The sequence below is a fragment of the Dioscorea cayenensis genome, unplaced genomic scaffold (assembly GCF_009730915.1).
Source record: "Dioscorea cayenensis subsp. rotundata cultivar TDr96_F1 unplaced genomic scaffold, TDr96_F1_v2_PseudoChromosome.rev07_lg8_w22 25.fasta BLBR01000527.1, whole genome shotgun sequence".
NCBI lineage: Eukaryota > Viridiplantae > Streptophyta > Magnoliopsida > Dioscoreales > Dioscoreaceae > Dioscorea > Dioscorea cayenensis.
Genome location: NW_024086918.1, coordinates 22,503 through 50,246, shown reverse-complemented (window position 1 = coordinate 50,246; position 27,744 = coordinate 22,503). Strand labels below are relative to the sequence as shown.

The 27,744-nt window shown below is 38.3% G+C and overlaps 3 protein-coding genes and 1 pseudogene across 4 annotated transcripts; 3 read left to right on the top strand and 1 right to left on the bottom strand.

Annotated features, from left to right (window-relative positions):
* Positions 1-46: 46 nt before the first annotated feature.
* Positions 47-5,510, top strand: LOC120254600 (putative pentatricopeptide repeat-containing protein At1g53330). 2 transcript variants are annotated; one of them, XM_039262678.1, is made up of 2 exons: positions 47-2,289; positions 5,221-5,510. In XM_039262678.1, the coding sequence occupies exon 1, from the start codon at positions 633-635 to the stop codon at positions 1,977-1,979; it is 1,347 nt and encodes a 448-aa protein (XP_039118612.1). In that variant the 5' UTR covers positions 47-632; the 3' UTR covers positions 1,980-2,289; positions 5,221-5,510. The 2 variants fall into 2 exon arrangements, with proteins under 2 accessions (XP_039118612.1, XP_039118613.1); XM_039262679.1 differs by lacking the exon at positions 5,221-5,510 and adding an exon at positions 3,797-4,037.
* Positions 5,511-5,860: 350 nt separating this feature from the next.
* LOC120254601 lies at positions 5,861-7,727 on the top strand (annotated as a pseudogene).
* Positions 7,728-9,979: 2,252 nt separating this feature from the next.
* LOC120254599 (G-type lectin S-receptor-like serine/threonine-protein kinase SD2-5) lies at positions 9,980-12,105 on the top strand. The gene has a single exon (XM_039262677.1). It carries the CDS (start codon positions 10,108-10,110, stop codon positions 11,956-11,958), a length of 1,851 nt encoding a protein of 616 aa, XP_039118611.1. The 5' UTR covers positions 9,980-10,107; the 3' UTR covers positions 11,959-12,105.
* A 5,334-nt stretch (positions 12,106-17,439) lies between these two features.
* Positions 17,440-25,083, bottom strand: LOC120254603 (G-type lectin S-receptor-like serine/threonine-protein kinase SD2-5). Its single transcript, XM_039262681.1, has 5 exons — positions 24,789-25,083; positions 19,775-19,948; positions 19,395-19,644; positions 18,631-19,329; positions 17,440-18,490 (listed from the first exon to the last, which is right to left on the bottom strand). Exons 1-5 carry the CDS (start codon positions 25,081-25,083, stop codon positions 17,440-17,442), a joined length of 2,469 nt encoding a protein of 822 aa, XP_039118615.1.
* Positions 25,084-27,744: the final 2,661 nt, after the last annotated feature.

Below are 27,744 nucleotides of genomic sequence, written 5' to 3'. Positions count from 1 at the left end.
TGATGCTGCTTGGGATGCTATGACAGGTATGGCTGGTTATGGATTTATTATCTATACTAATCAAATGGTTGTTCTGCTTGCAGGTGCTGCTGGTGACTTGCTTTGCTCATCTCCCCTTGAAGCTGAATTGTGAGCCATTCTTCGTGCTTTGGAGCTTTGTTCTGCCAACAACTGGGTTCCTACCACGCTTTTCACTGATTGCTGCCGTGCCATCCAGCTTATAAACAACTTCAACAATCTTACTGTTTGGAGACTCTCATCCATCATCAGATCCATCAATTGCTTTGCAAATTCATGGGCAGACTTCCCCTTTGATCACGTCCCGCGCGACCTTAATATTGTTGCTGATCGGCTTGCCCACTATGGCCTTGGAAATCCTCAAGTTCCTCTTTTTATTCAAGGACGTGACTGGCCTCGCTGGCTCGAAGATGTCTGCTCGGCTTCCCTCCCTTCTTTCTAAGTTTGCTTTGTTTTCTTTAGCTACTTGTAGCTCTCTTTTGCCAAAAAAAAAACTTTGGCGGGCAGCGGGGAACGGGCTACGGGTAGCCTACAACTGAACACTGGTTTAGGTTAAAGCACTGCTACCTCCGGAATACCAGACCGAAGCTTCTCCTCTGTTCTCTCCGGCGATAATGGCGGCAGCCCTGCCAAAGACATCGCCGTTCCGGCTGCTCTCACGCCTCCGTCTCGAGGAGGATCCCAACCGTGCCTTCCATCTCTTCCAAAACCCTAACCCGAGTTCCACTTCCAATCGAAGGCCCTTTCGCTACAGCGCCCGCGCCTACGACCTCATCATCTGCAAGCTCGGCCGCGCGCGCATGTTCCCGGAGATGGAAGTGATCCTCGACCAGATGCAGCGCGAGACCCGCTTCACCCCCAGAGAGCCCCTCTTCTGCTCCATCATCTCCTTCTACGGCCGCGCACGCATGCCCGCAGCCGCCCTTCGTGCGTACGACCGCATTCCCTCCTTCCGCTGCACTCGCACCTCTCGCTCTTTCAACACCCTCCTCCACGCCCTCCTCTCATGCCGTGACTTCGCCGGCGTGCGCGAACTCCACCGCGCTCTTGGCTCGACCGAGCTTGGGGTCACCCCAGATGCTTGCACTTACAACATCCTCCTTCGAGCTTGCACGTCGCTGCATGATGCACGGACTCTGTTTGATGAAATGCGTGAGAGGAGCATCCAGCCCAGTGTTGCCACGTTCGGGACTTTGATCTCCGCTCTTTGCGCTGATTTGAAGCTCGACGACGCTTTCATGGTGAAAGATGAAATGCTTAAATCCTTTGATATAAAGCCCAATGTGTATATATACACGTCTTTGATCAAAGCTCTTTGCAAGAGTGAAAAGTTGGAATTGGCTTTAGAGCTCAAGAATGAGATGTTGTTGGATCAAGCACTCAACTTGGATTCTGCAGTGTATTCGACAATAATCCGGGCGCTATTTCGGGTTGGCCGGAAGGGAGAAGTGGTTGGGATTCTTGAAGAGATGAAGACCAATGGTGTCAAGCCGGATATTGTCACTTATAATGCCATGATTGCTGGGTTTTGTGAGGACAAGGAGTTTGATGCTGTTTTTGAGGCGTTGAATGAGATGGAGAAGAATGGGTGCAAGGCAGATGTTTTCAGCTATAATACAATTATTGCTGGGTTTTGCAAGGAGAAGAGGTGGAGGGATGCACTTGACCTGTTTGAGGATATGCCGAGAAGGGAGTGTAGGCCGGATGTGGTTTCATATAGGACACTGTTTGATGGTTTGTGTGAATCTGGGGAATTTGGAGAGGCAATGGCAATTTTGGATGAGATGATGTTTAAGGGGTTTGTGCCAGGAGCAGGGAGTGTTAGAAGGTTTGTGAAAGGATTGGATTGTGAGGGTGGTACGATGTCATTCAGAGCAGCTCTTTGTGGTCTGGCAAAGCAGAATGCAGTGGAACCAGATGTGTGGGAAATTGGTGGTTGGCAATATGTTGATGGAGTCTAATCTGATGAATGTTGGGAAGCTTGTTAATTACCTGATATGGGGCGAATGAGCTGCAAATTTCATCAGTGAGGACTCCTAAATGATTTAGAGCAAGCATCCTGTTCAAGATGGGGGTGTCAAAAAAAAACAGAACAGGAAATAGGAAACCGCTGGAAGGAAACCAACTTTGGTAATTGGTACTCTGTGAGAAGTTGAAAGGATGATGATAAGGAATTTGGAGTTCCAATGATGATTGCTAGAGCACTGAAGCAGCATTCTGATGAGCAAGAACAAATATCTCAAAGGTGTTTGTCTTGAGATTGACAGGAAGGTAACCTTTTCATTGTGTTCCTTGCTGATGTTATGTGGCCATATTCATTCTTCATATAATGTTTGCTTCCATTAGTTAATCTTACCTCCTTTTTCTTAATTTAATTTTTATAAAAATAAAAAGATCAGCTCTTAAATCTATTCATATGTGCAATTTCGTAATTTCATCAAGTCTTTGCCATTAATATATTAATCACATAAGTATCTGTAGCCGTAAATACATTTTTCTTATGCTTTAATAATGCAGAAGTCATTAAAGTTGAGTACAAGAGAATGAAAATGCATTATTCAGGTTGTCGCTGTTGTTATGAATGCTGTTGCAAGCAATGTGAAATATCCATTATTATGAATAGAAAAATTAGCTTGGTGTCTACTTAATTTTCTTTAGGTTGGGAATAACATTTCCACTTCCATAGGGATGGCATTGTTCTCAAAAAAGCTGTTGATTAGATGGTGTTGTAGTAACTTACATTAGAATCGGTTGCATATTCATGAACATGGTAAGCTTACTTTTACCATGTTCATGGTTCCTTCAAATAACAAGGTTGTGTTGTCTCTTTAAAGAATTTATAAATTTTATCTCTCCCCATAAAGATTCATTGCCATGGGAAGCATCCTGTGGATGTTTTATCTTTACCTGAACATTTTAAACCAGACTCATGCCTATGCCATTTCTATTTTTGCTTTACATATCATCACTCCATGAAATAATACCTGTGCTGAAACTGTGAATTAATGTATATTTTTCCACCAAGAATCTCCTAAATATCTTTAGGATATGTTTAGATGGGTATTAAAAGAATCTAGATTTTTTGGTCTCTGGGATTTGGTGTTTGAAACCTTTTTTTTTTATGGAAAACTATTGTATGAAGTTGATTAAACTCTTTTAACTTTATTAGTACTAACTGATTAATATAAACATTTTAGGATTAACATTATAGCTCTTGATTAATGAAATTTTTTTGTTAATATTGATAATTTTTAATAGCAAATTAGCAATTAATATTTAATCAATTAAATCTTTTGAAAAATTTGATCGAATAAACCCAATACCATGTGGAGTGTTTTGTTAAGGTGTTGGTTTAAGCTGGTTTACTAGTTTAGTCATTAACGAAACACCTCTTAGTCTCTTGTATAGAATGGTTTTACTTGGTATATATAACTTTTATAGTCTTCCACACGAGAATACAATATGATTGTATATCTGATATAGCTACTCCATTTTTGTGAACGAAATAAATAAATGGTTTTAACCAATTAAATGATTAGGATGTGCAGGGACATGCCAACCTGCAATTGAAATATGTGTCTTGAGTGCACCTCGAGTTACAACATCCCTAAATTCGTTGAGATCATGAACCCTCTTAATAAGCTTCCAAGTGCATGATAGACATGCTCCCGTCATGTCATACCAACAAATAATTCCATTAGAAACCATGTATTCAGTGTAAAAGACCCTTGGTTGCTTCATAAACTAACTTGGTGTATTTTATGATTTTGTTTATCAGAAAGTACCCTAATCGAATTCTTCCATGGAAGCTAAGTTCCTGGAATTCAAAAGAAATGACAACAGGAGGAGACCTAAATGCTTCGAAGGAGCAGTTTCTAAAATCAGTAGTTAGATTACAATCAAAGGTCTATGTTGTGTTGAACTTTTTTGTGAGCTATCTGGACTTAATCAATTCTTTTCTGATCATATTAAAAAATCAACAAACATCTAGGAACTTCATTCTCTCATCTTTTTGGAATGCAAAGGTTATTGAAAATAGTAAATCAAGATTACATAATTCAACCAATAATTTATCATGATTCAAAATATTTAAGAAAATGATCTTATTTGCATTGTTTTATTTTTGGCAATACTGGTTTTCAATGAACGTTAGCTACTTCTGATCATGTTTAATGCATAATTTTGAACTAGGATTGCATTAAGCATAGAATGTTTGTTTGTTTGTTTTTTTGTTTTTGTTTTTGTTTTTTTTTTTTTGCATTTATTATTCTGCTCTTTTTCTTTAACTTTAGTGAATCAAAGAATATTATTTATCAGATGTTAAAATCTTTTATTGACTGCAAGATAGCTTAAAATGTAATCATTCTAGATGATTTTATAAAAACTTCATTTGTGCACATAATTCATATTGAAAAATGTCTCAATGGAAATTTGACAATGATTTTAATCCTATTTTAGTCTTGTTTGGAGGTTGTTTTCAACTCTTGGATTTTATTGAATGTTGAAGTCAGTATTTGTCAGGTTGGAGTGTTTTTCTATCACAATAAGTCCTGACCCCGCTTAGGGCATCGTAGAAGCCTCTGATAATTTTTCTTTTTATGGATTTCAAATATGTTTATTTCTTTCCTTTTCTCTTCCAATCTTCTTCTGATTTGTCGTAGACTGTCAGTTTCTTGTTCTGAGGGATTAAGAGTGATTGCTGAGCATAACAACAAGATTTCCAGCAAGAGAATGATGCCATGCATTTAAGTAATGCTCTTCAATTGAGAGAATAAAGAAATAGCATCCTGCTTTCTGAATTAGATGGTAATAGGTATAGGTCAAGAACTTTGTTAATTGGCCCCACATATTCTCCCAGTTAATATGGAAACCAAAAAATAAATTCACTTGCCAACTGCCATATCTGATATCTAGTTGCCCTTGTTTGAAGTTACCTCTAGGCGGCATATTCCTTAGAGATAGATACTGATATTTATTCCTGTAGAAAACTATTAAAACACTTGAGCAGTTCCATATATGGCATACATCGAGTAGAGGATCAAAAATTTTCAACTAATGGCCTGCTACATTTTCCTTGTACTCTTTGGAATCTCCATCTTCAGTTCTAAGCTTGCATCTGCTGATAACCTTACCATCTATCTCGCTGACAGTGTTTCCACTGTATTCTGGATCAATAGCAATGAATCTTTTTCCACATTGCAGTTCTCTGATGGCTTCTTTGCACGTTTGATACTTCTAAATGGAAGCGGAGATAACCTGATGGGCCACAAACTCGATTATGGCTGCAGCTTCTTCTGTCGGTTGGCAAATGGTGCTTCATGTGAGTTTGGGATCATCCTCATCGAGACCACTGGGAGGATACCACCTCATGTAGCATGGTCAGCTAACCGTAACAACCTAGTCGGAGAGAATGCAATGTAGCAATTTTCCCCTGGAGGTTTGGTTTTGATTGACTCGGAAGGAAAAGACATATGGTCAAGTGACAACTCTAATGAGACTGTCGTTGGTATGAGCATTAGTGGAAGGCCAAACCTAGTTCTCTTCAACAGCTCTAATGCAAATATTTGGCAATCTTCTGATCATCCAACCAATTCACTTCTTCGGGGACAAGTACTCAGGCATGGCCAGAGTCTCATTTCAAGTCTGGCTGACCCAAACATGGGCAATGATCTGTTCTCTCTATCAATATCTTTTGGTATTTTAACTGCATTCATTCATACAGATATCTCAGTTCCACACCTCTTTCTTGTGAAAGAAGCTAGTGAAACTGCTACTTCCACTGACTTACTGCAATATCTAGACTTTAAGGCCGGCAGGTGGTACTTGTGTTTTTGACTGGCAATGTGACCTCCACCTTCACCTTGGCTGAAACACAGTGGCACCAACCATCTGATTTCTTAAGGTTGGATCCTGATGGAGGTTTAAGAATTTAGAGCTGGATGTTACAAGGATGGAGGGTCGTTTTTTATTTCACATACAATAGTGATTTGTGCCAACTCCCTCTTAAATGTGGGAGATATGGTGTCTGCAAAGAAGGACAATGTTCGTGTCCAAAAGCACTGGATGGTGTGGCTTACTTCGCTCCTTTGGACACTCAATCCCCACAACTTGGATGTCATCAGAGTGGCTCATCGTCATCACAAGATCAATGCCAGCTTGTGAGTTTCAGGGATCTTTCTTATTTCAGTTATGTGGACTCACAATTGGCAGTGCGTGACATTGGAGAGCTACATGAATGCAGGGAGGCGTGTTCTAGAAATGCCTCTTGCCAAGCTGCTTTCTTTGCATATGACTATGATGCTTCGAGTTGGGCAGTGCTATTTGCCTTCTGAGGTCCTCTCCATCAAAGCTGACTAGATTTCTAAAAGCAATGTTGTTTCATCAGCATATCTTAAGGTGAGAGTTTATTCTGATTCAATTCCTCCTCTGTCACGAGAACCCCTTTCTCCTCAACAAACTGCAACTGGAAAAAATGTCAAACATCATAAGGATCTGCTGTTTTCAAACATTCGTATCATTACAATCTTCATTTCTGCTCTCATTGTTGTCATTGTCTTGTGGAAAAATAGAGCTCTAAAGTGTGAGCAATTTCCTCTTGAAAAAAGAAGCAAGAATGCCAGCAAGGTTCTCTTACAAAGAAATCTGCATTGCGACACAGAATTTCTCTCAAGAGATTGGGAGAGGTGGTTCCGGTGTCATCTTTAAGGGCATGTTGAATGATGGAACACTAATAGCTGTGAAACAACTCAAGAATGAGAGGCAAGGAATTGATGATTTCTTGACTGAAGTGAGAACTATTGGCAGCATCCATCTCATTAATTTGGTTAGACTGATTGGCTTCTGTGCTGAAAAATTACACAGGATTTTAGTCTTTGAATACATGAGAATACATGAGTAATGGTTCATTAGATGGTTGGATCTTTGACATGACAAAACAAGATCTTGATTGCAAAACTATGCTGAAGATCATAGCCGACAATGCCAAAGGACTAGCATATCTGAGGAATGCAGGCAAAGGATTGCTCATTTAGATGTGAAGCCACATAACGTTCTTCTGGATGATCATTTCCATGCTAAAATTTCCAACTTTGGCCTTGCTAAGTTCATTGACAGGGATCGGTGCCAGTTTACAAATACGGTTATTAGAGGAACTCTACCGTATTTAGCACTCAGAGCACATTACTGTGAAAGCAGGTGTATATAGCTTTGGTATTGTGATGTTAGTAATTCTATTTGGCCGGAGAAACTTGGATCACCCCCAATCCTATTCAGATGTTAATCTGATTACACTTATGCGCAGAGCAGCCCAAGAAGACCATCTTCTTGGCATTGTTCAGAGGCAAAGAGAGGAAACATATAATTATGAAGAAGAATTAACACGGAGAATGATGAGGCTAAAAGCGTGGTGTACAATTGTGGACTATAAGAAGAGGCCTTCAATCTCCCACGTAGTGAAGTTTTTAGAGGGTATTGTCAAATTAGAAGAGGATATTAGCTTTAATCTACCCCTTAACATGGAGTCTTTTGCAAATAAGGAGGTTACGTTGGCACCTGTAGAGCAAGATATCAATGATTGTTTGCCATTGAAAGATGCAATGTCATTCTCATGAGTCACATCTCTTACTGTTGATGCCTGTGCTGCATATTGTAATCGAATTTTATTTTTAACCATACACTGGAAAATGCTGATTTGTCGACGTTTATATGACTTTTTGGTTTTGGTAATTTTGTGACAGGTATGTGTCATATTTAGTTTCTTTATGCTTTACATTGTCATCGTCACTGGGTGATGTGTAGGTTCTGTTTGATGAAATGTGTAAGAGGAGCGTCTGGTCCATCATCAGCATGTTTGGGACTTTAATCTCTGTACTATGAGCCAAGCTGGAGCTTGATAATGCTTGAATCTTTTGGTAGAAAACCTAATGTGTGTATATACATCTTGGACAATAGTTCTTTGCAAGAGTGAACAGCTGTTGTTGGCTCTAGATCTCAAGAAGGATACATTGGATTAAGAACTTGGCGTGGACTATCATCTACTCAACAATAATCCAGGTGGTATGTTGGGTTGGGTGGACAGAAGAAACATTTGGATTCTTCGAGAGGTAGATGGAGGCAAATGCGGGCCAGAAACTGCCTTCTCTTGTGCGTTAAAATAAGGTTTCCTTTCTTTCTCTATACAATTAGCACTAGGATATTTCAATCAGGATTCAGGATAGTTTCATATTATTGCTTGAATATCTGATGATAATTAATACACTAACTTCTTACTGATTTTTTACAACTGTAAATAGCATTTTGTCATGTTTTAAAGATGTGGGACCCATTATAGTTTGGCTCAACAAAAATAGGTGTTATTAAAGTTGTTATCATTGCTACTACAAATGTTGTATGCAAGCAATGTGGATTATCCATTATTATGAAAGGAAGAATTGAGAATAATTTAGCTTGGTGTATACTTGATTTTTAGTTTAGGAATATGCTTTCTGCTTCCATGCTGATGCTGATTGAATTGGATGCTTATGTTACAAATTTTGTCCATCTGATAAAGACTCGTAACTATGAATACTGTTCTGTTAGTTTGTTTGCTCCCTTTCTTTTCTTTATTGTTATTTTACAGACCTTTAATGTATGCTTGTTGTGTGATAGGAATATGCCAGTTTGAAACTTAAGAATGTGTCTCAGTGCTTATTGTGGTTAAGCATCCCAAAATTCAGTATGATCACAAACCTGCTCAATAAGCTTCCGACTTTTACAATATATATTGGCCTTGGTACAACAAAATTCATTATAGCTCAAAACTTAAAGATTTTTTCTGGACAGTTTGATTAAAACAACATTTTACTCACTTAGTTCATTTCAAAAGTGCCTCAATGCATCTAGTTTAACTCCCATCCTGTTTCTATTTCTTTCTGATGTTACTTTCAACTCTTGGATCTTGGTCAATATTGAATTCAGTATTTGTTCGGTTGGTGTGTTTTTCTATCACAATAAGTTCCAAACCCAACTTGGGGCATTATAGAAACCTCTGATTGCTTTTGTTGGATTTCAAATGTTTACGTATCTTTCCTAGTCTCTTCCAATCATTCACTTGTTTCTGTCCTAAATTTACAGTTCTGTTAATTGCTTACTGTTTACTGTTTACTGATAACAAAAAAAATTTCCAGGAAAACAAAGATATTTCACAATGTGTCACATGATGACATTTAATTAGTGCTCTTCACTTGAATGAAAAAAGAATTAGCTCTTTGCTTCCTGAAAGAAAAGGTCAAGCACTATGTTGATTGAATTGAACCCACATGTCCTTCAGTCAGTATAATAAAATACAGCAGAGCCACTGGTAACCTTTCTCTGGGCGGCAGATTCCTCTAACCCATGAAATAGACTGTTACACTTTTCTGCAAGAAGCTATTAAAACACTTGAATAATTCCATCTATGCAATAAATTGAGTATAGGAGCAAAAGTTTCAACTAATGGCTTGCTACATTATCCTTCTGTTTTTTGGAATCACCATCTTTGATTCTAAGCTTGCATTGGCTGATGACCTGACCATCTACTTCACAAACAATGTTTCCACTACACTTTGGATCAATAATAATGATTTTCTTTCCCCACTACAGTTCTCTGATGGCTCTATTGCTCGCATGATACTTGTGAATGGAAGTGGAGATAACCTGTCAGGTCGCAAACTTGGTTATGGATGTGGCTTCTTCTGTCATTTGGCAACTAAGCGCTTCATGTGAGTTTTGGGATCATTCTTCTGGAGACTACTTCGCCAGACTCATGGAAGACAGTACCCCAAGTAGTATGGTCGGCTAACCACAACAACCTTGTCGGGGAGAATGCAACCTTGGAATTTTCACATGGGAGTTTGATGTTGAGGAATTCTGCGGGAGGAAAAATCTGGTCAAGCAACTACTCCAAGAAGAATGCTGTGGGTATGAGCATTGCCGGTGGGCCAAACTTAGTGCTCTTCAACAGCTCAAATGGAGTAGTTTGGCAATCTTTTGATCATCCAACTGATACACTCCTCCCCGGACAAGTACTCAGGCGTGGCCAGAGTCTCATTTCAAGTCTGGCCTAACCCAGACATGGGCACTGGTTTGTTCTCTCTATCCATTTCTCTTGGTTTTTTAACTGCATTCATTCATACAGATATCTCGGTGCCATACTTCTTTCTTCCTAAAACCAATATGCCGAAGAAGTTACTGCAATATGTAAAATTTGAGTCCAGGGAGGTGCAACTTGGGTTTCTTTTTGGCAATTGGACCTACACTTACACTTTGGCTGAAACACAGTTGTACCAACCATCTGATTTCTTAAGGTTGGATCCTGATGGAGGTTTAAGAATTTATAGCTGGATGTTCCAAGAAGGATGGAGGGTTGTTTATGATTTCATGTACAATAGTGACCTGTGTCAACTACCACTTACATGTGGAAGATATGGTGTCTGCAACAAAGGGCAGTGTTCTTGTTCGGAAGCACTGGATGGTGTTAATTACTTTGCTCCTCTGGATGCTCAGTCCCCAGAACTTGGTTGCCATCAGATTGGTTCATTATCATCGCAAGATCAATACCAACTTGTGGATTTTGGAAATCTTTCTTATCTCAGTTATGCAGACTCACAAGCTGCAGTGCCCGACATTGGAGAGCTACATGAATGCAGGGAGGCATGTTCTAGAAATGCCTCTTGCCAAGCTGCTTTCTTTGCGTATGACCATGATGCTTCAGTTGGGCGGTGTTATTTGCCTTCTGAGATCCTCTCCATCAGAGCTAACAAGATTTCTGAAGGCAATGTTGTTTCATCAGCATATCTCAAGGTGAGAGTTTATTCTGGTGCATCTTCTCCGATTTCTCCCTCGCTATCTGCAACTGTGAAAAATGGCAAATACCATAAGATATTATTGTTTTCAGGCTCTTGTATCATTGCAATCTTCATTTCAGCTCTCATTGTTGTGATGTTTGTGTGGAAAATTAGAGCTTCTAAGCATGAGCAAGATCACTTTGAACCAGGAACTCCGGTGAGGTTCTCTTACAATGAAATCTGCATTGTGACACATAATTTCTCTCAAGAGATTGGAAGGGGTGGTTTTGCCGTCGTCTTTAAGGGCGTGTTAAAGGATGGGACGTTAGTAGCAGTGAAACAACTCAAGCCTGGGAGGCAAGGCATAGATGATTTCTTAACTGAGGTGAGAACTATTGGTGGCATCCATCACATCAATTTGGTGAGACTGATTGGCTTCTGTGCTGAAAAATTACATAGGATTTTAGTCTTTGAATACATGAGCAATGGTTCATTAGATGGCTGGATCTTTGATGAGATGAAACAAGATCTTGATTGCGAAACAAAGCTGAACATCATAGCTGACATTGCCAAAGGACTAGCATATTTGCATGAAGGATGCAGACAAAGGATTGCTCATTTAGACGTGAAGCCACATAATATTCTCCTTGATGATCATTTCAATGCTAAAATTTCTGATTTCGGCCTTGCTATGTTCATTGACAGGGATCGGTGCCAGTTTACAAATACACTCATGAGAGGTACTCTTGGCTATTTAGCACCAGAGTGGCAACACTCACAACACATTATTGTGAAAGCCGATGTATATAGCTTTGGCATTGTGATGTTAGAAATACTATTTGGCAGGAGAAACTTGGATTACTCCCAATGTAGTTCAGATGTTATTCTGCTGACACTTATGCGCAAGAAGTCCGAGGAATTCCATCTTACTCACATTATTCAGCAACGAAGGCAGAAGATGAATAACTATGAAAAAGAATTAACACTGAGAATGATGAAGCTTGGAATATGGTGTACAATTGTGGACTATAAGAAGAGGCCTTCAATGTCTCAAATTGTTATGTTTTTGGAGGGTGTGGTCAAATTAGAAGATGATATTAGCTTTGATCCACCTCATAATGAAGCCTTCCCCAAATAGGAAGGTTATTTTGGCACCTTAAATGAAAGGTACCAATGTCATTCTCATGAATCACAGTTCTTACCGTTTATGCTTGTTTTATTTCCAGTGTTCGTATTTTTGTTCTACACTGGATTTTTCTGATAGTATTCTTTGAAACAGGCATGTGTTATCTATACTTTCTTTTGTCCGTTTTTTGTATTAGAGATAATTGTGTCACATCTATTAATTAAACTAATATCAGTTAAAATATATGATCATGTTTTAATTCACCCAATTTTAATATAAAAAAATTATTTGTAAAGCCATATGGTTCACATTAACGATAGGTATCAATCTCAGAATGGTGAGCAGAAGCGCTCTGTGTTCACAACAAAATGGCACTATGTATACTGTTTTGTTTTATTAGATTAAAGGAAGCATTCAAAAATCAAGTTATAGTTGTGGACCCCAAACTCAGTCTTGGACTAAAAGAGCGGCTAGGCCTTGCCATATGAACCAAAGAGCATTAGCCTCTTCCACACTAACTCTATCATGGTGGTTTTTTTTATTTTTTTATTTTTGATAAAAAAAAAATAACTCTATCATTCGGTAGGACTCCACCGAATTCCTAATTAAATACTTTGTATATTATAAGAGCATTATATATAAATATATATATTTATTAAAAATAGATAAACTAAATTCATGTGAGAAAATCATGTTGAGACACTTTTCTTCGTGGTTGAGGCCTTAGCCTATCCTGTGTGAACCTTCCCATAATGGTGGCAGTGGATAAGCTTAGCATGATCGAGGACTCTATTTCCCTACGCCATTACTTCTAATGTTTCTGCTAAACTTGTTTTTTGTGATAAAAACCTCGGAATCATAAGCAAGTTCTGTCAGGTCCATTACTCCTCTCAATGATGTGGTTGAGTTCCCACAGGCCTCTGTCGAAGGTATCTAGAGCCATGCACATTATTTCGAAAGGAAAGAAGGATAATAATCCCCTCCATGCACATGAAAAGCTTTCCATCATTGAGGGCACCGATATGTTTCAATGCTCATCACCATCTCTACTTTGATGCCAACTAAGATGACATTTTTTGTGATTAAGGCCCTTGCCTCCCTAAGTGCAAACCTTCCCACACTGTTGGTGGTAGGGAAAAGCTTCCCATCATGGAGGGTATCAATATGTTTCAATGCTCACCAACATCTCCACTTTGATGCCAACTGAGATGCCCTTCCCCCTGATTAATGCCCCTGCCTTCCTAAGTGTGAACCTTCCCATACTGTTGGTGGTAGGGAAGTCTACATGGTCGAGGATACTACCTCCCTACTTGGTTTCCTGGCTGTTTTTTTAGACCACTTACAACAATGATCATGGCATCAAAGGTGTGCTCTACCAGACTTTGTGCTCCTTTTCGTGTAAGGGTCAACAAGAGCAGTGCTCCATGCTGCCTAACACAAGTGGGAAGGCTGAGAATTGCCTGTCATCTTATATGAGAACTCAGATTTATATGAAGTGATTTGGCGCATGTTTCACCCTCATTTGTTGTGGTGTGTCCATGACAGACCGTTTTACCACGTTACTAGATGCATCCTAACCACCGTCATCTTATAGTAACGTGGTGTGTCCATGACAGACCGTTTTCAAATTTATCCTGTGGCTTGTTCCCCAATATATATGTGTATATATCGTGTAATGACAGGACTACATGTCACTAAAAATAATCACACAAAACAAATTAGTTGATTTTTCAAGTAAAAAGGAAATGGATAATAGGACCAAAATTATCATGGATAATAGGAACACTGGTAGAAAATTTCTGCACTGAAGGTCCTTCTCCAGCAAGGGAACTTGACGAGGGATTCAGCTTCTAGTAACTTTTGGCACTTGAATTCGTGGGTTGCATCGATTCATTTATCCTTGTTCTGTTATAATGCTCTCTTTGCACCTCTATTTTCTTGTTTGCACTTTTTGGTTATATCCTAATGCCTTACAAGTGCATATGGGTGGATATCTAATATATCCGTATACAGACATACAATAAGTAAGCCAAAAACAGAGTAGTTTTTTTGTACAACATATATTGGTTATAAACATAACATTAACACCACCTTCTAGATGGGATGGAAAAAGCCACTCAGATAATTTTGTAGCCAAACCAGAGCAAACACTCGTCAATTGTCACACAGAACCAAAATGATATAAATATATTTGCTCATTCTCTGGCTCGGCGCTAGTGAAAAACACCAAAGTTCTTGTTTTCTTGGGATCATTTTGCTAAGCCAATGACAGGAACAAAGCCAAGTGTTTTCATTTCAGATAGATAGAAATTATAAAACTATGTTTGTTAATGATATATCTAAACATATCAATTGCATTGTATCAAACATAAGAAAGTATCATCATCAACAATATGATCATCTCCATGGCCTGCTCCACGCTGCTTGCATTCATCTTGCTGGTCTCAATCTTCCATGTTTCGAAGCTGAATTTGTCTGATCAAAACCACCATTCTCTTTCTAAAAATGGCTCCACATCCTGGAAGAACAACAATGACTCCATCCCTTCAGTCGAGTTCATCGATGGCATGATGGTCTGGCTTATACTTCTATATGGTCCTGGTGTTCCCAAGGTAGAGAGATTCTTGGCCATGGCTGTGGATTTGTTTGCAGTCCATCATGGAATGGTTTATGCCAGTTTGCTGTTGTTCTTGTGGAAAGCTCGGACTCGGAACTGGTAAACATTAGACGCCGCCCCAGATAATATGGTCGGCCAACCGTGACAATCTCGTTGGAGAGAAAATGCCACCTTGAATTCATCAATGGGAGCTTTGATCTCTGAAGAACTCCAATGGAGATGGTGTTTGGTCTAGCAAAAAGCATCTTCCCTGAAATGTTGTTGGTATGAAGGTTGCTGATTATGGTCCTAATCTTGTTCTCTTCAACAAACAAAACAAATCAGTTTGGGAAACATTCAATCATCCAACAGATACTCTGCCTCGAGTCAATTTCTTAGGAAAGGCCAGAGCTTAACATCAAGTCCAAATTTCATTAACTCAGCACTGGTTTGTTCTCCTCATCCATAAATCATAATTTGCTCACTGCTTATGTGCATGCAGAGGCACCAATCCCTTACTTGGTTTTTAGGGGACTCTTTAGTAATCAATCAACACCTGAGGACTCACTCAGCTTTTGTGACTATTGCAGAATGGGCATTTGGTATTGGGATTTAAGATATGGAAAGAGGTTTATTGTGTTGCATTAGATGAAACAAAGTGGCTGCCAGCCTCTGACTTCATGAGGTTGGATTCTGATGGTAGTTTAAGGATTTATAGTTGGCAATGGTTGCAAGGTTGGATGGTTGTCTATGATTTCATGCAGAGTAGAGATCCCTGCCAGTTGCCTCTTCATTGCGGCAACTATGGTGTTTGCCGGAAAGGGCAATGCTCTTGTCCAAAAATCACTAGACGGGGGTGCTTACTTCTCTCCTTATGATGATCAGTTTCCTCAACTTGGTTGTTCTCAGGTTGGTATCTTCACCGATAATTTCAAACTTGTGGACTTTGGTAGTCTTAGTTAGTTTCTGGCTTATTCAGACCCTGAGTCTGCGGTTCACGGCATTCAGAAGTTGGATGATTGCAAGGAAGCTTGCCTGAGAAATTCCAGTTGTGAAGCTGTTTTCTTATACAGGGACAGTGATGTATTTAATGGTTTGTAAAGTTATTTACCATCCATTGTATTGTCAATCCAAGCAGAGCCAGTAGAAGATCCTAAGGGAGCTAGTTTTGTAGTAGCACCGCACCAGCTTCAGATTCTTCATTGGCAATTTTGTCTTCAAGGACATCGGCATCGTATTTGAAGGTGAGAGTTGCTCTGAGTGGCTCACCTGGTCCTTCTTCCACTGCTGTTCCCTCCTTCACTTCCTACTCTCCCATCAAGTGCAAGAAAATCAAAGAAAATCAACGTGTTTGTGGTCTCTTTGTTGCTGTTGTCCCTGCTGTCTCAGTTTTTGCTGTCATCTTTGTTGTTTTATTATGGAGGACAAGAAGAAGAAGAAGACATAACAATGATGATGAGTTTATCGAACAAGTTCCAGGTATGCCAGTGAGATTTTCTTACAAAGAGCTTTGCATCGCACTGCAGAGTTCCTGCTAAAACGATTGGGAGAGAGTGGCTTTGGCACTGTGTTCAGAGGTGTTCTGAATGATGGAACACTGGTTGCTGTTAAGAGACTTGAAAGAGATGGCCAAGGAATGGATGAGTTTTTAGCAGAGGTTAAGACAATTGGAGCATTCATCACATCAATTTGGTGCAACTGATTGGCTTTTGTGCTAGAGAAATCTCACAGGCTTTTTAGTGTATGAGTTCATGACAAATGGCTCACTAGATACTTGGATTTTTGGTAAAAAGAAAACAAGAAATTGATTGGATAACAAAGCTGAAAATCATTACTGGCATTGCCAAAGGATTGGCTTATCTCCATGAAGAATGCATGGCAAAAGATTGTACATTTTAGATGTGAAGCCGCATAATGCTACTTCGACGACAAATTCAATGCGAAGGTTCCGATTTTGGATTGGCAAAGGTTATTGATAGAGATCGAAGCCAAATCACTGCAACAGTGAGAGGAACTCTTGGGTACTTGGTCTCAGAATGGCAGCATCAGAGCACATCACAGTGAAAGCTGACATATAGCTTCGGCATTGTCTTGCTTGAAATCCTTTGTTGCAGGAAAAAACTTGGACTATGGTCAGAATGATTCACGCGTTCGATTACTGAGCTTGTTGAAGAGAAAAAGCCGATGAGAATCAACTCATTAGCATTGTTCACTGGCCGAAAAGAGAATTTTATTGCGAGTGAAGAAGAAGAAGAAGCATTGAAGCTCATTAGACTTGGGCTTTGGTGTTTGAATGATGATTATAAAGAAGAGGCCATCTATGTCTCACAGTGGTGGAAGTTCTTGGAAGGAGCTGTGGAATTGGATGATCAAATGAGCTTTTAGTTTATTACAAAACCATGGTTCCTTCAATTTTATACTAAACCTTTTCCATCTCCCAAATCATGAAGAAATTCAATTGTATGCATTTTCAAGCACATCTCCTTTTTGTCATTTAAATGAGCTCAAAATCTTTTGATTTCTTTTTTTATTTTTCTGACAAGTCTTCATTGTTTTTCATCTGCATTGTATCTTGTGACTACTGACTATGAATAGTTTGATGATATGATTTTGAATCTAAAGTCATTCTAATATTATGACCGATAAGCGATAGTGAATAACTAAAACAATAACCTCGTGTTGAAGGTGAAGGGATTTTTAAAGTTTTGTTCATTACTTAGCTGTTTAATTACTTGGAATACTGAAAAACTACAATATGATCAAATACCGAAAAATATTATATCAACACTTTTTTCCTCTGAAAAATTATTTTAAAAAAATATGGAAGTGGTCAGCAGGAGTTATACAGAATTGAACAAATGTACACTGATATCTTTGATGAGATGTAACGACACAGATCATATTCCAAGCAAAGCCGAATTGAAAAATGGATGCGAAAGTTTATCAATGACAGACGATGCAGACGGAATCAAAATTTCATAATTAATGGTTGTGTTGATATCAATACCATCTTCCAAAACTTTAACAATCTTTGACATTGCAGGCCTCAAATTGTGATCACTCTGTAAACACCACATGGCAACTCTGATCATTTTCACAGCCTCTTCCATGTGGAGCTCCATATTCCCATCATCCTTTGCTACAATTTCATGCAATCTATCATCATGTGCCTTTTCTTTCACTAGTTTCAATAGGTAAATGTCCTCTATAGGTTGACAGAAATCAAAGTTTTTCCTGCCACAAATGATCTCAAGAACAAGAATTCCAAAGCTGTAAACATCGACCTTCTCAGTAATTACTGAGTTCAACCATTCTGGAGCTAAGTAACCAAGTGTTCCTCTCATTGTTGTCATAACTTTGCTTTGATCCCTTTCCACTAATTTAGAAAGACCGAAATCAGCAATCTTAGCATTGAAATTCTCATCCAAGAGAATGTTCTGTGGCATGATGTCTAAATGAAGTATCCTCTTGCAGCAATCTTCATGGAGATAAGACAATCCCTTTGCGACGTTGATGATAATCTGAAGTCTAATCCCCCAATCAAGCTTATGATTATTGTCTTTGTTGAAGATCCATTTATCCAATGATCCATTTGACATGAATTCATAGACCAAGAAATAGTATGATTTTTCGACACAGTACCCGATCAGTCTTACCAGATTGATGTGATGAATGCCGTGAATTGTTTCAATCTCTGCTAAGAACTGCTTCTTCCCTTGTGATATCCTTTCCATTCGTTTCACTGCAACTTTCCTGCCATTACTAAGAATTCCTTCAAACACCGAACCCGATCCTCCTCGTCCAAGCTCTTTACTGAAGTCATGAGTAGCATTCCTCAAATCTTCGAAACAAAATTTCACGGGTAATTCAGAAGCATGATTCAAATTGAAGTAGTTCTCTGCACTAATGTCCCATTTGAGATATTCATCCTCTTGCTCGCACCTTTTCCTTCTCAAATACAAAAATCCGAACGCAAATCAACGCGAGGAAAAACAGTAACTCACACCTCCTGCAATACATCCCATGATTATGAAGTGCTGATGCTTCATACCTGGCTGAACTCTAGTTGCATTCAACTGCTCCGGAACCTGAACTTTGAGAAAAACTGATGAATTGTAGCTATATTCGGATTGCCGAGCTCTTTTTCATTGAGAAGAGTTGGCTGATCCAAAAGTACACTGCCCACCAGAGCTGTTGAATTCTGGCAAAATCCAACTGCCTTGCAACCACATTGAGTCAAGCACTGGGCCTTGCAAGTCTCCACACTGACTTTGCTCTGAGAAGTTATATCATGGTGAAAGTAGTAAACATTCTCAAGATGTAAAAGATGATGTTTCTGAGATTTCTGACAATCCAATGGAGTCACACTAGTACAACCCTGCACTGGATCATCATAATTCACTGCAGAGAAGTAATTCAGGGTTTGGTTTCCTCCCCCTTGTGGACAACTACACTGCTTGTTTGAACAAACACCATAATATCCACAAGCCAAAGGATAATCACAGTAATCCAATTGATCATCTAACAAGTCTGCAACCACTTTCCACTTCATAAACCCTTCAAGCTGATATAACCTCAGATGACCATCAGGATCAAGCCTCAAGAACTGTGGCGATGATGTCGGTGGCACCGGAGGCATCAGTTGATTCTTTGAAGACAAAACCAAACTTACATTGCCATTCATGAACTGCAGATATGCCTCCTCATCCTCTGAATTAATGGTAACACTTCCTTTTCTATAGTAAACCTGAGGTATTCCATCAGATTCTATGAAAGAAGAGAAACCACTTGGAGAGAGTAAGATAAAATGAGATCCTGAATGAGTCCAGTTATAAGTTGAAGCTCTACTCACCAGTCTCTGCCAAGCCACCAGTCTCTGTCCAGGCAGCAGTGTATCAACTGGGAAATCAAAAGAGTTCCAAATGATGTTGTTCTCACTATCAAAACAACATCAAACTCCCCATTGTCTGTGAGATTAATCCCTGAAACTGGCTTGCCTGATGTGATAGTACTCCAAACAATGGTGCCATTAATGTCAGTGAGCACAAAGTTACCATCTTTCTTTAGCTCAAGTGTTGCATTCTCCTTGACAGGTTTTGTCCCTGTTGGCAGACCATACTACTTGCAGAACTGTGCTTTGGTCAGTGGTCTTCACCATAATGGCAATGGCCAAGACAAATGAATCACAAGAACCAGAACAAATAAAGCCAAAGGAGAAGGTTAACCCCAGACCATTCCTGCTAAATCTTGAAAGGTTGTTTTGGCAACAAGGATTGGTCTCTGAGGGATCCATCTTGGACTGAAATGAGCTCTTTGCTTGAAGATGGCTTTGTGTTAGTCCCAATGTGAAGGGAGCTTTGCAGTTGATGGGAAGTTTGGAAAAAGGTTCCCATTCATCTGATTGAACTAAGAGTGGTAATGAGATTATTAGCAAAAAGATGGAGAATGGAAACCATTGATTGCTTGCTGGTTCTACTTTTTAGTTTGGGAAATTTGAGAAATATAGATGCATGAAGATGAGATGTTTGGCATTTTTGATAGGTGGAAATGTGGACATATGGAGAAGAGAAGACTATATATGTTGCAATAGATATAGACAAGCCGGTTGTGGCTTTAAGTATATTGATAATGGTGTTCAGTGTTCTTGGAGTCAAGTTCAAGGTACAGTATTCGAAAAATGACAAACGGAAGTGGACAGAAGAGAATAATATATGAAAATCATATATACTATATATATATATATATATAATACGTGAAGCTCTTTCACTGCTGGTGAGATTTTTATTTTTATTTTTATTTTTTTATTTTTATTTTATGTTACCGAAGAATGGATTATAGATCCTTAACACTCTAGTTTGACAAAATAGTTATGTTTGAATAGTGCCTTTTTAAATAGGTTAATAAAGTGGCATTTAACTATTTTACGATTTTTGCGATTCATACTCTTTGTATTGCATTATGTCTTTTTCTATATTTTTAACATTTTTGTATATTTATATTCTCGGCATGTGTATTTTACTTGTAGTTGTAACCGATTTCTTTCACTCTCATATATTTTTGGATTTATTTATTTTTATAAGAAAAATTATGACTTAGATTAAGGGAAATACATTAATGAGAAGCATGGGTCGTCAATTTACTAAAATTGATGTTTTTAGTGCTCACGAAGACACAAAAAGGTTTTATCAGTACTTAAAAATATACTCTTCCGTATCCATTTGATATTCCGATTTGGATTGTTTTCTTCCATTTTGTTTTGATAGTTACTTTTTGGGCATCTAGAATGTGTTTAAAGTTTAATTTGACGGAGTGTTTTGGAGGAATCATGTACTTGTCTGATTTTTGATTTGTGATTCTGGTTCCTTTGTTAGATTTATATATATTTTTATTTTTATGAACATGTTTTTGATTTCAAGTTGATTGAAAAAGGAACACACAATAGAGGAGGAGATGGGGGACAAGAGGGTGAGAGAAATAGGTCTTGAATAATTTATAAAGGAATTGTAATGAATTTCAACTGCTATAAATTTTAAATTATTTATGAGTTTTACCCATTGTAACACATGAGTACATGGCATGTTAACTAAAAAATATTTCTCAAGTTATCAATTCCATTGAGACTATTATTTTTCTATAAATTTTTGTAGTTTCTTTAATGTAATTTAACCTTAAGCATCAAGATGATTTATTCTTTTTATATGAAAATTGATAAATTACAATTTTGTTAAATAAAAAAACAGACAATTTGAACAAAACATAATATACTAAGCTAATAATATGAGACAAAATTATGTAATCCACTTGTGATAAAAAGTAAAAAGTTATGTAAAAGCTTAATAAAAACAATAACATAGGAATAGAAAATGTTAATGACACTCAAAAACAATCGTTGGAGAGAGATCATTCACTTTATGTGGCATTAAAGTAAATTAAGGGTTAAATGTTTTAACAGCAAATAGAAAGTGTTAATGACACTCAAAAAAACAATCGTTGGAGAGATAATTTATTTTAGGTGGCATTAAGGTAAATTAAAGGGTTAAATATTTTAACTAAGTATAATATTAGACATTAAAGGTTGTTTTTTTGTGTTTTGTTTTCAGTATTGAGATGCCCTATTTTTCTATTTTTTAATTAATTTTCTCTTTTATTTTTAATCACTTATATATGCTATCAACTAAATTAAAAAACTATCCTAAAGAGATCAACAAAATTTATGTTAGCTATAATCTAAACTTATATTTAAGAGAGAGAGAGAGAGAGAGAGAGAGAGAGAGAGAGACAGCACAATAGTGACTTCATTATTCCTTTGAGAGAGTATCAATACAATAAATAAATAAACTCACATCAAACTAGAAAAATTCATAAACAAAAATAACAAAAGACAATGTTTTCATCTTTTGGAGTAAAAATCAACATAAGCAAGAACTAAAGAATTATTATTTATTCATATATTTATTTTTATTTTTGATAAATAGGTGACAAATGTCTTTTTATTTAAAAATCAAAGATATGCATATGAAATTAATACCCTCAATACACCTATATATTTTCATCTTACATGGGCTTTGAGTTTGACCTTGATTCCTTTTTAAAACAAATACTCTACCTATAGAATCTAATACCAATAGACCAAAAATTATTGGTGAACTAAAAATACTTTTAAATGCCTAAAAATCTTTAAAAAAAAATGAACAAGCCATTCACCTCAATATTACATTGAAAGTTGATCTTCTGACTTCACAATAAAGAAAATTATCATCTTTCTTCCAGTTATTTCCCAACTCCCGTCATCATTTATTTATTTATTTATTTATTTATTTTTAAGTTTTTAGCTAGATTTCCAAGGAGGTCTCAGAGGTACTTAAAGCCCAACCCAAGCCTTTAATAAAAATCTCCACCATTAGTTTAACCCAAATGGTGAGGGTTAAACATTTAATTAAATTGTAACTCAACAAGTAATAGAACACATGTTGATTATTACTTATTAGGGCTTCGCTCAAAAACTTAAGCCCAAATGGGACTAATAGATTCAATATCAAGTATCAACACATATTTCGAATTTGTGCGGCTATTTTTGTGAAATCAAAAAATGAATTTTGAAATGGAGTCTGTTCCAAGCATCTATGCACGTCTTATTTCATTATTTCAAGTTTATTTATGTATTGAAATTTAAAAGAAAAATAATTAATTTTATGAATTTCAAGTATAACTTGAATAAATTTTTTCATCTAAAGAGAATTTGGTGACATGAATTTCACTTTTTACTTGGGTGGCGTTTTGGTTCAGCATAATTTAAATACATTAGATTTTAAAGTTACTGATGTAACTAAAAATTTCCTAGATTTTAAAAGCTGATGTAGTTAAAAACTAGTGTTTGGTTAAATGTACTTTCAAAATATTATATTATAAAAATTTTATGTTTTGGTTGAATGTATTTACAAATTTAGTATTACAAAAAATATGTAATGTAGCTCTACGCAGTAAAAGTTACTCCCACATCACTTTTCATAATGTTTTTATTTATGTCCATAGATAATATTATTAATACCTGTAATTATTATATTAATCATTTTTATCTATTAATTTTATTATTAAATTAATTATTAAATTCGTTATCATATTTGTAAACATTAACAATTCTTTTTACTTCAAAACTAAGAGAAATAGGAAAGAGAAACAAACCCAACCTTGGACTATTAAACAAAAAAATTTAAATTATCCAATATTATCCGTTTTGTTTTTCTATCATGCAACCAAATCTCTGAAAATAAACAAATATTGAGAAAAATCATCATTCTTAGCCAAAAAGCCAAAGGCGTTGAAGATAAATAATTTGTTATGTAAGGTATTGTCGCGGTCAACGCTACCAACAAGGATGATGAGGGACTCGATGGTGGCGGACATAATGAGAAGACAAAGAATGTTAAAAAGACCCAGACGAGCCAATCGGCGTAATGACGAACGCCACTCGCTTTCGTGAATACATGATGTGAAAAGGCTTGGAAGTTAACACAGTATATCATGTAAAGGGATGTGGAAGTTAGTGCATGAAATATTAGTCACTTAATATAACCTTAACATATGGTTAAGGGTAGCGTGTAATGTAAGGCAGCAGGACGCCAAGTTGGTTATGTTTACTTTTAAATGGAGCCAATGAAGAGAAGAGGGCATGAACCCCTTCATTATCATTATCTCCCTCTTATCATCTTTTTTCTCTCTCCTTATCCTATGTCTCTTTTCTCTTTCCTCCCTTATCTCCTCTGATTCTCAACCTCTTATCTTGAGATCGCTACACTGGTGCTTTCATTGAGTCTTCATGGACAGAATAACAACATGATCTCGCGCACTAGAAGACTAACTATCTCACATCCATAAGAGCCAAGACTCCATGCTTTCTCGCATTGACAACTTCTCTGCATCCATTCAACAACACGCCGAGCTCTTCAAGGCGCTCTAGAAGTCATTAATAGCTCAACAGGTGATCATGTCCGACATGATGCTCAAGCTCGCCAAACTCGAGTGTGGACACCAACAACCATTGTTACCCTCCCCTCTACTCACACGGGTACCGATCGTTAACTACCTCGATAATCCCCTCTTCTACCGATTATCCTCAACAAACGATGCCTCGTCCTTCCAAACTTGAAATACCTTTGTTTTCTGGAGATAATATCCACTCTTAGGTGTTCTAGATTGAATAATTTTTACACTTTCCACGGGGACACCCGAGGATCACAAGATCTACATAACCACTTTTCACATGACTGGCACTTCACTTGCAATGGTACCACTAGCTTTCATCTGCAAACCGATTGACTTCATGGAAGCCATTTATCAAGCTCGCCGAGATATGGTTTGGGGCCATTGAAGTTTATCAACCGGAAGCTCGCTTATTCAAGCTCAAACAACATACCTACATTCTGCATATCTCACCGAGTTTGAACACTTATTGACATGGGTCATCTGGCTTGAAAGTACTAGCAGCTCTTCTTAATCGCTTCTAATCCGGCTTAGCGACGACATACAACGTGAATTATATCTCCTCCAACCAGGGTCACTTCATGATACCATTGGTATGGCCAAATTGGTCGAAGATAAATGTAATGCGACACAGCTTTTTCGTTAGGACCACTGCGTTTCTCCACTCGACCACCATTACGGCGTCCACCACGCCTGGTGCTCCGCCAACACATCTACGGACAAATCCAACAAGCTAGTCAATACCTATTAAGCGACTCACACCAACTGAGATGGCCACCAGATGCGAAAGAGGCTTGTGTTATAAGCGTGACTCTTCGTTCACTAAAGGACACGAGATATAACCCGCCCTCAATTCCTTTGCCTTCTAGTGGATGAAGAGGATCAACGCCTAGATGAGATCGCTGATCCAAATCCACCACCAATACAAGAAGAACCCGATCCTCTTCCGGACAATCTCCATCCTCGAAGAGGTTCCTTTGCCTCTCCTTCCACGCTCTTATTGGGATAATAGTGCCGTGCACCCTCAAAATTATTGTCAAGATCCATGGACACGAAGTCATCGTGTTGATGGATGGAGGATCCACCAACAACTTTATTCGGAGACACGGTGGGCACACTACCTCGGTCTCACCGTACAACCTTCTCCATAAATGAAGATCACCGTAGGGCACGGTGATGAAATGCAATGTGGGGAGACTTGCACTCAAGTGCCTCTCTAAATGGGAGAGGCCATCTTCATAGTGGATCTCCTTCTCTTTCTACGGTTTTCGATGCTCGATGTGGTATTGGGAGTTCACTGGTTATCTTGCTTGGGTCCTACTCTATTTAATTACCATCAACTATGGATGGAGTTTGAATATCGGTATCCCAGTATGCGTTTTCAAGGGTTGCGAAACCCTATTGCTACCTCTACATAATCGGTTGCCTTGAAGAAACATATCCGCAGTCAAACCGAAAGTTAATACTACCATCTCTGGTGACCCTCGACTCACCTCATACCAAACTCAACCATAGTCACGAGGGACGCATCCGCACCCCCCTTCTTTTTCCAAAAACCTCCGGTCATTGCTAATGACTTATGATGATATTTTTAGCTATACCTACGAGGTCTTCCCGAGTAGGACCTTTGACCACTGGATACTATTAAAACCGAGCACGACTCCAGTCAACATTCGGCCATCTCTGCTATCTTCACTTTCGAATCACGGAGATCGAATGTTTGGTTGGTGAAATGCTCAAAAGACGGCATCAGCAAGCCTAGCACTAGTCCTTATTCTTCTCTGGTGATCTTAGTTAAGAAAAAAGATGGTTCTTGGTGCTTCCACGTCGATTACCGTGCACTCAATGTCGTTACCATCCGGACCCAGCTTCCCATTCCAATGGTCGAGGAGTTACTAGATGAGCTTGCCGGGGCCACGGTATTTTTCAAAAGCCGGACTCGTGTTTCAGTCTACCACTAGGTGCGCATTGAACCCACTAATATTGAAAAACAGACATTTCGAACACATAAGGGGCACTACGAGTTCCTCGTTATGCCCTTCTGATTGTCCAATGTCCCTTCGATGTTTGAAGCTCTAATAAATGCTATTTTCCATCCTGTAATGAGGAAATTCGTCTTAGTCTTCTTCGATGGCGCCTTGGTGTATAGCTCCACTTGGGTAAACCACCTAAGTCACCTACAAACCATTTTTTTAGACATTCAGGCGCCTCTTGACTCGTTGCCAAGCTCGGCAAGTGTGCGTTTGCATACCCTACCATCTCCTACTTGGGTCATCAGATCTCCGGCGCTAGTGTCAAAGTTAATCCAGAGAAGATCCTCACTTTGTCCCAAAGAATGGCTCTTCCAAGGACCATGTGTGGTTTCTTGCAGCTTCCTCGGCTCGACGGGATACTATCGCCGGTTTGTTCCCCATTATGCAAGCCTTGCGAGCCCGTTGACCGACTTGCTTGGAAAAACACCTTTGTTTGAACCAGTGAGGTTACCATGGCTTCGAAACATTAAAGATTGCATTAACGACCACTCCCATGCTCGCAACTTCCGAGGTTTAACCGAGTAATTTGAAATACAAACGGACGCTTCATGATAATGGGCATGTAGATGAATTAGCATATGCACACATGGAGAAGTTCGATGCAAGGGTATTTCGGTAATTTGCAAGCGAATGAATTTTTATGGTTCTACTAGGTCTATTTGATGGGAAAGCGGGTCAAGAAACAAAAGTCACGAGTTTTGTGTCCCACAAACTCGTGAGTCATACCAAAAATTTGGTCAAATTCCATCGTTTAGGCCTCGAATACTCTAATTTTGTCATTTTTTGTAATAATTGATTTTGTTATATCTTAGGCTATAAATCTCTGATTTGTGAGCCGTTTGTGGCAATAGTCTTTATTTTGTTAAGCCTTTTATTTTTTACTGATATTTGAGAATTTACCATTTTTGGTATATTTTTCAAATTATCTCCTTTCTTAGTATTATTTTCATTCGCCTATTTATTGTAAACCTACGGGTAAGAGAAAAATCAATTTTGTGATCATCATTTTCATTGAGTAATAAAAATTTTTACTCTTTCCCAATCCACGGTTATCGTTGATCAATAGGTGTTGGAAGGCTTGTTATCGAGTATTCGATGCGCGAATCAATGGTCTCAAGTATACCCATTGCATCACTTCACGAATGGGGTAGGGACTATGCTATTAGAAGACCAACACCCAGTTGCCTATTTTAGTAAATCATTGACACCTCGATTGCAGAGCTTCATCGACAGTATTCACGCAAGATGTACGCCATCATCTGAAGCGATCCGAGCGATGGCGACAATACCTACTTAGGCCCGGCCTTTTGTGATTTACATCGACCATCAAAGCTTGCATTCCATGATATATCAAATGATGCAAACTCTTGAAAGCAACACAAGTGGCTCAGTCAAGCTTTTGGGTCATGAATTTCAAATTCTTTGCAAACACGGAAATAATAACAAATCGGCCGATGCTCTCTCTCGTATTCCAAGTGACTCCAACTACCAATTTTTCTCCATGAATGTCACCACCCCCTGCCAAAGCATTATGGGGGCACTACATCATGCATACAAAGTGGATACCGCCATGTACAACCCTATTACCATCCATTCTCCAAAAAGCCCGACGACCACCCGGATTATTCCATCCAGAATAACATTATCATCTTCCAAGGTCGGGTCCTAGAACTAAACAACACAGCTCTT

Bases quoted from the DNA above. Each gene is read 5' to 3' on its own strand.
- LOC120254600 (XM_039262678.1), top strand. From the start codon at position 633: ATGGCGGCAGCCCTGCCAAAGACATCGCCGTTCCGGCTGCTCTCACGC.
- LOC120254599 (XM_039262677.1), top strand. From the start codon at position 10,108: ATGGGCACTGGTTTGTTCTCTCTATCCATTTCTCTTGGTTTTTTAACT.
- LOC120254603 (XM_039262681.1), bottom strand. From the start codon at position 25,083: ATGACTTCGTGTCCATGGATCTTGACAATAATTTTGAGGGTGCACGGC. The intron at 19,645-19,774 runs GTCTGGGGTTAA...GTCTGCCAACAG, and splicing joins TTCAAGATTTAGCAGGAATG to GGACAAAACCTGTCAAGGAG. The intron at 18,491-18,630 runs GTTCCGGAGCAG...GTATTTGAGAAG, and splicing joins CAGTTTTTCTCAAAGTTCAG to GAAAAGGTGCGAGCAAGAGG.